Raw genomic sequence first — 10500 nt, 5'->3', positions numbered from 1 at the left:
AAGGGAATTTAGATCTATGGGTTTGGTGACATTATTGTTAAAGTGAAACTGTTCAAATACATGTTCCCTGTTTTACATAACCAGGTATTTGTAATTGTGTCCAACCACCCTTGTGATGCACATTTCTGCTCTTAAAGATCATTCTTCTTCCTGGATTGGCATTCCTGCTCCTTGGGTCAGCACCCTGCTCATTGGACAGGTGTGATGATACGGATTGTTTTGTCCAGTGAACAGTCAGCAGACACAGGGATGACACATGAAGTTGCATTGCTGAACCAAAGAAATGTGTCCCTGCCTAGCTGTGCAGTGTGGCAGATGTATGTAGGTCACAGGATTTGGCTTATCAGAATTACAAGGTTTTTTTATTTATTTATATTAGTAACAATGCATGTATTTAAACTGTGTATATACCTGTTTTCCCAGTGTTATTCTTAAGTTCAGCTTTGCCATCAACATTTCATGTCCCATCTCTTGTTGCCGTCTGTTCATAGCAGACTCATGGGCTGGTTTCGGTTCTGCATTTTGACTTGCATGTTTTTATAAAACTGACTTCCCTTTTATGTTATGTTTTCATTTTTTTGTGTTTAATCGTTATTATCCCTGCTTTTGAACCTTGCTTGCTAAAAACAATCATCTTTACTTTTACTCATTCTTAATTCCCAGCTGCCAGTCTTTCATCCTTTACAAGCTGCCCAAGGAGATGCTGTGGTTCCTGCTCCAACAGTTGCCACCCCACAGCCACATGTTGTCCCAAGCTCGGCTGCCCCCATGCCACCCCAGTATTTACACCTGACTCAACCTTTAGTGGCCGTCCCTCTAATCCCTCAGTTCACTCCTCCCCAATTACCAATGACCATGCCCCCCACTATTATGCAAACAAGCTTTCCTGCTCTGCCACTGCCTATGTCTCCAGGGTTTGGCCAGGCAGTGCCAGGATTGCCTCCCTCTTCCTTAGGGACACCATTGCTTCCCCCTGGACAGGCATTTATTGTTCAAAGCCACATACCTGCTGTTGCTCTCCAGCCCTTAACACAGATCCCACCTCTACCTGTGCATCTTGTGCCTCCATCTGTTGGATTGCCAGCCACCCTGGGACAAGCTATTGAGCCTCTGCTTCCTCCTGGAGACGCTACATATCAGGTACTGTCCCCTATGGGCCAGGCTGGAAACTTAGGGTGTCTGTTCACAAGCTGTTTAAATGGCTTGGGAATTGCCTTAGTGTAGTGGATTTGTGTAGGGTATTTAGGAAACTGAGAAGTTGTTTAGTTTTGGGTTGAATGATTCCTGTATGCCTCATAATCAGATTGCGTGCGTGTATGCGTGCGTGCGTGTGTATGTGTGTGCAAATATTAAACTTTTTACTCATTGTTTCTTACCCAGGCATTCCAACCTCCTGTACCCTCTCAGCTGCCTGTAGAGGCAGGGCTGCCTCCTGCCTCTGTTTATCCGTCATTATCAATGTCCCCTACCATCCGTTCGGACTGCCTTCCGAAACCTGGATTAGCACAGCCTTATCTGGAGGGCAGTGGAGTACTTCCACATGGTGTCCCAGCTCTGCAACCAACAGCACCTCTGCATGGGAGCCAAGCACAGGCAGTTACAGAGGTAGACTGACACAGTAAATTCAGCTACATGGCTCTTGTCAGATCCTTTACACAACCTTTGAATAATCACATGCAGTCTTTTCAAGATGGTTACCTCCAAGATTAGTCAGTACAGACAGTAAATGTTTAAAAATGACTAATGGTGGTGGTCGCATTTATGCACAGGGTTTCTCCATAGTTTCTAGGCTTAGAGGTAGATTGATGCTGATTAGCTGGATTGAGAAATATTGTTGCAGCTGCAGGTTGCTTTGTCGCATGGCATATAGCATTTTATCAGCAGTTGAACAATGGTCTAATCAGCTTTATTAATGCATAATGAGGGGATTCTTCACTGTGCTGGCTGATTGGAGTTTACGACTTTGCCTACTACTCCACTAACTTGTTTGACTCCTATTGAGTGTTGATTAGTTGAAATCATCTTACATTCATTTGTTCAACACTTTTTTTTTTTTTTTTTTACTAACAATTACTGTTTTTCCACTCCCTGGTTCTTTTGGGCATTAGTGATGTAATCTGTGCCCAAGGGTTGCATCCTGGGAAGGTTACATTCGCAGAGCATTGCCGGGAAATCTCCTCTGTAATCTCACAAGATCTCAGGGAAAGGCATGGTCCTCCCCTGAGATGTGCATGGTTACATGTCCTAGTCACATGTGCCAGATTTCCAGGGAGTAACGGGAGATCCCTTCGTAAAAAATGGCCGCTGTGAGAAGAATGGGGGAGAAAAAGAAAAATAAGGTATGCGTAGAATAAAGTATGTGTTGTAGATTGACATTACTAAACATTTCCAAAGGTGTGTTTGTTGTCATTTCAAAGATATGGGTAAAGGTCCCTCTTTAAAGCTTGATGGCATCTAAAAGCCTCCTTCCTCTCGTTTCTCCTAAGCTCAGAGATGAGCATTACACAACTCAACACCATTATTTCTCCATTTAGTCTCAGCACAACTCCAGCCCCTGCTGTGCAAAAGATTGGGTAATAGCTGTGTATTGGAGACTGCTTGACAATTACAGCAGTGGCTGCTGGCCAAGCCTGGGTATTGTGGGCAGATTTCCATCAGTCACAGCAATGGGGCAGAGAGATGCATAAAAACTGCCTTCAGCATTCAGGCCAGACCCTAAATGTAAGGGTTGCCCATACACCTTACGATAATCGTATGCGATCGACTTTTCGTACAACAATCGTAAGGTGTATGTGCAGTGCCCGACTGACAGTACTACTTTTGACGTTCAAGCATGTTTGAAAACTTTTGTCGATCGTACGATTTTCGCATGGTTGGTGGCGTTTCCGTCCCTCAAAAGTCGTACGATTAACACTGCTCATGCGCAAACGAAAATAAGTGCGGTCGATTACCGCAATTCGTCCAGGTGTTTTTTTTTTAGCTACCGCTGATTGAACCTTGCGATAATCGGGGCAGGATGGGGCCGCCGTACGACGGTTCGATCATCGGACGAAAAGTTTCGTCCGATAATCGTAAGGTGTATGGGCACCTTAAGCCTTAGCGAACTTATGATTTTATAGTCTGCATTCTAGCATCCTTGCTGGAATAACACAGACATCCTTAACCCAGCAGCAAGGATATTCGTGTACTAAGAACAGTGCAGTGACAATACAGAAAGTCTACATCTGGCCATTGTAGTGCACTAGAGAAAATTGCTGATGATAATTTTTGTCTTTTTTTTTTGTCTTTTCTTTTCTTCAGGGCCCACATGTTGAGATACCATCAGCTCAAACAACCCAAGTGGTGTCGTCCATGGACAGGTAAAAATACAATTTTGGCGCACTTGGTGTACTTTTTGCAGTGAAGACGGCTATATATGGGTAAACCAGAAAGTGTAGTTAATTTACTCAAATTGAATGACGCCTGGGACATATTAATCTAAGCTTCTTGGGAAAATTAATAGGCTGGGTACCAAATAATTTCACAACTTGATAACAGGTTCCCTTTAAAGTTGCAGTCCTTGTTGACCATTGTACTGTTTCTCTCAGCGCCCACTCAGACGTGGCATCTGGGCTCAGTGACGGTAACGAGGGAGTATCCAGCTCCAGTGGTAGACACGAAGGTCGCACCACCAAACGGCACTACCGAAAGTCTGTGCGCAGCCGCTCAAGGCATGATAAAACCTCACGGCCCAAACTTAGAATTCTTAATGTGAGTTCCTTTAAATATTTACATTACCTAGAATGATGTTTAAATAATATGACAGCTTTCTGTAGGTTTTTCTGTCTAATTTTATTTTTCTTCCAGCTTACTCCCATTCTATTGTACACAATTTCTTTCAGGGGTCACAAACATGCATATTGTCAAATCTCTTACATGATTCTATTTTGTAAAGTCATAAATATATGGATACATTAATTTGTCCCCATAAAACACAAGCTGGAAAAACAGCTACTGTAATGTCTAAAAGGTAAAAACATTTTTGCGGCAGTCCCTTCCAAAACTCAACAAGCAGAATGTTTGTCTTGGTTGTTGCAAACTGACTGGAGATATAATGTTTGGTTATAGTAGATAGAGATTTTTCTTTGTTGTCCAATTAGGGACACGGCTCTGAAGAATTCGGAGGCGTAGGGTTTTGCAACTACCTCTAGGAGAAATGGACACTAGGCAAAAATGTAAAAGCCCCCCACTTTAAGGACATAACCCCTCCCACCTGCCAGTTTTGCTGGGTGTCCTCAGGCTATTTGATGTCTCTTCTGCTACTACAAAGGGCTGCTAGTTGACTCATACAAGATAATATTAAATCCTGGGAGTTCTCTCTAGTTATACAACTCGACTCTGACTCTGATTTATCCTTTGATGATCCAGATTTACCATGATTTTTCTACAGACATTTGGTCAGGCCAGTGTATGTCTGAAGATCCTGCTTGACGGGGGAACAGGACCATGGAGTCATGAAAATGTACATCTGTATAGGGCTGCAGCTAACTATTATTTTCATAGTCGATTAGTTAGCTGATTTATTAAGTTCGATTAATCGGATTAAAAAAAAATGGCTCCAGTGATGGACTACTAGTTTCTATTGAGATTGTAGTCCATCACGGGAGCAAGCTTGGCACGGTGTAAGTAAAAAAAAAAAGTGTGGTGTGCAATATAGTACATTATACAGCGGCGCAATGCAGAATACCAGCAGCTATAGAGGAATGCAGCAATAGTACATTATACTATAATGTATTATTGCTGGGATTTGTAGTCCTCTGTAACTGCTGGTGTTCTGCATTGCGCTGTATAGAATGTATTATTGCTGGGATTTGTAGTCCTCTATAGCTGGTAGTATTCTCCATTGCGCTGTATAATGACTATACTGCGCAATGCAGATTACCACTGACCAGTTATAGAGGAACTACAAATCCCAGCAATAATGCATTATACAGCGCAATGGAGAATACCACCAGCTATAGAGGAACAACAAATCCCAGCAATAATACATTATACAGGCTGTTTAATGTATTATTGGTGGGATTTGTTGTTCCTCTATAGCTGCTAATGTTCTGCAGTGTGCCGCTTAAAATTTTTTTTAAACACAACAGGAAACAAAAAGCTCCCGGCCGATCTCGACTTACTTTGAATGACAGTGTTGTCGGCGGGCAGCGGCGTTGTTGGTTGTCGGCGGGCAGAGGCGAGTCGGGAAGCTCACCGGGAGGAGAGGGCCAGATGCATGTCCTCAGCGTGGGCGTGGCGTAAGCGGTGTCGCGTGAGCGGGTTTACTGGCGGTGGCGCGCAGCGGCAAGCGGGAAATTTGAATTTTAGCCGCACGTTTTCCATCGTCGATTTTAATCGAATAATTGTTGCAGCTCTAGTACACAGGTGCCAGTCCTTTCCTATGTGAGCAGGGAGGAAAGTGCTAGCCACATGAGAAAAATGGAACATCATTCAAGTTGCACTAGTTTGTATTGAGGCCAGGCAAGGATCAGCTTATTTTAATAGTGACCACTTTTTTCAATTTAGTCAGAATCTCTCAAGGAAACCTATTATTATTGAAAAGAGAGGGAAGTGTCATTATATTCAGATCACTACAGTTACATTTCTAGTGTAGTTCACTCCTGACTTACTTTCGGAAGGTGGGCCCTAGATCGTCTGCGGGCAAGCGGCGGGTGAGGGAGCTCACGGCGAGGAGGAGACCAAGCGGCATGCGCGGCTTCAGCCTGTGCGGTGGGCGTGGCTTATGCGGCAGCTTAGGACTGCGCGGTGGGTATATTGGGAGCAGCGTGTGACTCAGGCCGCGTGTGGAGCCTTGAACAGGCCAATCAATCGATAGCCGACGAATCGACGATCGAAAACGTTGCCAACGTTTTCAAACGTCTATTTTAATCGACTAAGTCGATTAACTGTTGCAGCTCTACATCTGTATATTGTGCACAAAAGAATGTGGAGAGATTTTTAATTCTCTGTTGGCTGTGTACTTCAGTTAGACTTCTCTATGGCTTAGATGCTTTTTTCTGGAGTCCGTCTGTAACTAAGTTTTTGTATGTTTTTCCGGCCGCCTGTTTAAAAGTGCGATTGATGGAGGTGCCCTCCGCACACCTTTCAGCAGTCCCGGCCAACAATCAAATAAATGGTGCTCGAAGTAACTTCACGGATGGCACCGTGCAAAACACAAGATTGAAGAAAATAGGTCACCAGCACTCCATAAGTTAAAATGAATGAGTCCTTTTAATGGACAATGATGTCACAGAAATCCAACATGAGCCACGTTGGCTCATGTTGGATTTCTGTGACATCATTGTCCAATAAAAGGACTCATTCATTTTAACTTATGGAGTGCTAGTGACCTATTTTCTTCAATCTTGTGTTTAAAAGTGCGGACTTTAAGATGAGGACACACTTAATACTCTACTGTGCAGGTGCGTGCTGCACAGCCATCTTCTGGGATTTTTGGAACTGAATCACACTGTTTCACACTGGAGCCTGCGGTGATATTCCATGGATTGTCTCATTTTTTTGGCCTCTTTTTTTGAGAAAAACATACATTTTTTTTGTGACATGGCCACTTTCTATTGATCTGCTGTCAACCGCAAGTACAACGGCTCCTTTTCTACCTTCTTAGCTGATGATCAGATTAAGTGCCCCGGCCAAGATATCTCTGTCGTAATCGTTGACATCACCTGCGTTGACAATGGTAGTCGTTTCTTCCCATAACATGGAAGATTGTCATAACGGACGCCAGTCTTGTGGAATGGGGCAGTGTCTTGGATCATCTTGTCTGTGCAGTGTTGTTGGGCTCTGGAGAAATCCAAACTTCTGATCAATGTTTTGTAGTTGCAGGCAACTTGTCTGCTGTGTCAGTGGGCCCATCTTCTGACTGGTTGCCCAGTTTCGAAATCAGTTGAACAATGCCACGTCGTCATTGGCCTACATCAATCATCAGGGAGGCACCCAGGAGAGTGTCGGCTGCGGAGGAGGTTCATTCAATCTTGGAATGAGCAGAACTTTATGTTCCAGCGATCTCGGCAGTCTACATTCCAGGAGCCGAAAACAGGCAGGCGGACTTTCTCAAACAATGTTTGGATCCGGTAGAGTGGTCTCTTCTTCCAGAGGTGTTACAACAACTTTGACAGTGTTGGGTAACTCTGGATGTGGATCTCCTAGCTTCTCGCCACTACAAGATGTACAGATTTGTGTCCAGAGCATGGGATCCAATGATGGATCCCTTGATAGCTTTGTGGGATCAATACACCCTGATGTTTGCCTTTCCTCCACTGACACTAATGTATCGTCTGCTTTGCAGTAATTCCAGTCATTCTCATTACTCCAGATTGGCCTTGCAGGGTGAGGTTTTGATTAGTCTGTTGGCAGGCCATTTCTGGTCTTTTCCAGACCAATCAGATCTGTTGTCTCAAGGACCAAAGTTTTATAAAGTTGATGTTTCTGCCTCTTCTGATGCAAGTTGATGATGATTTGGCAGAAAAGTTAATCAGGCAGCTTTTTGATTGTATTTTTACAGTTCCCTTTTGTTGAACTGGTTCTTTACCTGTTAGGGTGCCAACCCCTCGGTTTTGGGCTGCTTTTGAGCGTCCCTAGGTCTCAGAATTCTTCAGAGCTGTGTTCTCAACGGACTACAGAGAAATTAGGAATTTGTCTTACGGTAAAATCCTTTTCTCTGAGTCCCTTGAGGGACAAACCTCCCTTCCATCTTTTCCTTTATAATACTGCTTGCTGCAACTTGCAGGTGTGACGCGGGAGTGGTTATGTCCTTAAAGTGGCAGGCTTTTAATTTACTTGCCTAGTGTCCATTTCTCCTAGAGGCAGCAGCATCACCCCTATGTCTCCGAATTCTTCGGAGCTGTGTCCTTCAATGGACTCTGCGAAAAGGATTTTACGCTATGAAAAAAATCTATTTTTGCAGCTACACCATAGAAAAGGTCCTCAAGGGATGACATGCATATCTTTCACAATAGAACTTGGTGTATGCAAACACTAACAAAAACTTCAATTTCCTCCTTTTTGGGTTGCTAAATATACCATTGAAAGCATCTTGTAATACCGGTTTGTTTAGTTCAATATACCCGTCCTTCCAGAAATCCAATGAGCTTGTTACTTTCTTAAATGATCAAACAATGTTGCCTGAGCTATACTGAAATCCCAAGTAGTGTAATCAGCCCTGGCACCCTAGGACAGGAAGTGTGTTATTGGCAGCCCTGTCACCCTCAGACAGGAGGGGTGTTACTGGCAGAATCACCAGGTGAAAATAATGTGAGATATGTCTGAAAAAAAACTAATGCAGCCATCATATCTAAGAACTGGTAAGCAATATTACATTTTTGTTCTTGAGTTTAGATGGTTTAGGTGGAATTCTGGAATTTGTGAGGACAGTTAAAGTATATTGAAAGGCAAGTTTATTTTTATATTTTTTTAAAGATTTAGATAGATTGATGAGGTGTTAGAACTGCAGTGCGTTTTTATGCTCTGTAGTTGTCATGATCACCAGTGTCACTGGAAATATTTTCAATGAAAGGGGAAATTCAAAATATTGAGTTGCCACCAGAACAGGAATGAAGGGGGGATCTTCTAATGGAGACACCTGCTCTGGTAACAACTAAAAGGGGATTTCCCTCACATAAAGGTATCCTTTCACTTCCGGTTGATTCAACTGGACGTGAAGGGAAATCTCTCCAAAGAGACACAGATGGCAAAAAAACCCAAAAAGCCTTTTTGATCTTGAAGAATGGTTAGAACCTCGTCAGTTTTTTTTACGAAAGATGCACTGAAAATTCGGCCGCCGAAACATATCGGCCGAAAATGGCACTGGCAGAAAGAGATTGAGGACTCCATTCTCAATCTCTTTTTCTGTTTTTAAAGGGAAATATCAGGGGTCTGTTTAAGACCTCTATTTCCTCAGAGCCCCCGACAGTAAAGTAAAAAAGAAATGTAATAAAAATAAATATAAAATATTTAAAACAACTTGAAAAGGTTAGAGAAAAAAATAATAATTCGGTTTTGACCTGACTGTTTTGTTTTGGTTTTGCAAATTTCATTTCGGTACACCTAGTTTTAACCCTTTCCTTGCTATATAAAATTGGAAAATATAGCGTTGGCTTTAGATATAAAAAGAAAAGATGCCTGGATTAATGTTGTGTTTATAGATTTAGTGGTTATGCTCATTTGTTACCGATCATACACAGAGGTTGAAAGGACCAGATTCCTTTACATATCATCACAAGGTAATTTTTTTTTCCCTTTTTTGTAGGTATCAAACAAAGGAGACAGAGTAGTGGAATGTCAGCTGGAAACACACAACCGCAAGATGGTCACCTTCAAATTTGACCTGGATGGGGACAATCCAGAGGAAATAGCAACCATCATGGTGCGTAACATGGGTGATGTATGATGAGGGTAGGTGCCATTACTGTCACCAAACAGTCTCCGTACCTTTTTTTTTCTTTTGAAAACCAGGTTCAGAATGTCTTCATCCTGGCCATAGAGAGAGACTCTTTTGTCGAGCAGGTAAAAGACATCATAGAAAAGGCTGATGAAATGCTCAGTGAGGATATCGGTGGAGAGCCTGAAGGCGAGCAAGAGGTGGAGAGTATGCAGATAAAGGGTGATGGATATTACAAAGAATCTCAGGTATCACACACTTATCCATTCTTCACCTTTTACCCTCATATGCGGTTAGATGACTGGCCATATAATACTCTCTCTTCTTTTTCTTGCATAGAAGCTGCAGGATGACTTCAGGAAGCCGGATCCAGTGTATTGCTTACCCCAGAGAGCAGGTAACTGTCTAATGTAACTATTGTAGCATCCTGAACAGTTGGATTGAATACATTCCAGCTAGCCAGTAGAGCTGATGGTGTTTTTTATTATTATTATTATTATTATCCTATTAACCGTTAATGTATGAGAGTTCCCTTAAGTCCCCGTTCACACCTAGGCATATTGACGCTCAAAGCTAAGCGCTACAAAACTCTCAACGCAAGAAATCCCATTAATTTCAATGGCCTTTGTTCACACCTGAGCATTTTGTTGCAAGCTGTAAAATGCTGAACACTGGAAAAAGCACATGAGCTTCTTTTTGGCAGATTACAGCATGTTTGGCCCCTTGGACTTCAATGGAAATGTGCAACACAAGCGTTTTGCACAATTCTGTTTGTGTTTTTGTGTGTTTGTTCATTGACCGCATTGTCTTTCAATCTGCCTGCTAAAGCATGCGTCGTAATGTGCACACGTGAGAGGAGGTTAGAAATCTTTTCAAATGTTTTCTTCACTCACCACTCACCCCTATCCCCTATCCCCTGGCTAGGTAACAAACCATAGTGAAAGCTTTTTCAAAACAGCAATGGCTCCAACAACACTTACGAAACGCGATTAGAAAATTGTAAAAAATAAAAACCGTGTGTAATAAAAAATAAAAAAATGGAAATAGATATATATAGATGGAGAGAGAGAGAGAGAGAGAAG

The 10500-nt window shown here is 42.5% G+C and overlaps 1 protein-coding gene across 1 annotated transcript in view; it reads left to right on the top strand.

Moving 5' to 3' along the window:
- The window catches only part of WNK1 (WNK lysine deficient protein kinase 1), a 150571-nt gene that overhangs the window by 110738 nt on the left and 29333 nt on the right, over positions 1–10500 (top strand). Inside the window, exons 14-20 of the mRNA XM_018576418.1 lie at positions 664–1140; positions 1381–1605; positions 3301–3359; positions 3588–3750; positions 9287–9403; positions 9493–9666; positions 9758–9815. Of these exons, the coding sequence (XP_018431920.1) occupies positions 664–1140; positions 1381–1605; positions 3301–3359; positions 3588–3750; positions 9287–9403; positions 9493–9666; positions 9758–9815 (1273 nt within the window). The remainder of the gene's footprint in view (positions 1–663; positions 1141–1380; positions 1606–3300; positions 3360–3587; positions 3751–9286; positions 9404–9492; positions 9667–9757; positions 9816–10500) is intronic.

The sequence above is a fragment of the Nanorana parkeri genome, unplaced genomic scaffold (assembly GCF_000935625.1).
Source record: "Nanorana parkeri isolate BGI_ZX_2015 unplaced genomic scaffold, ASM93562v1 scaffold67, whole genome shotgun sequence".
Taxonomy (NCBI): domain Eukaryota; kingdom Metazoa; phylum Chordata; class Amphibia; order Anura; family Dicroglossidae; genus Nanorana; species Nanorana parkeri.
The sequence above is the reverse complement of the archived record's forward strand: the minus strand, read 5'-3'. Positions and strand labels throughout refer to the sequence as shown.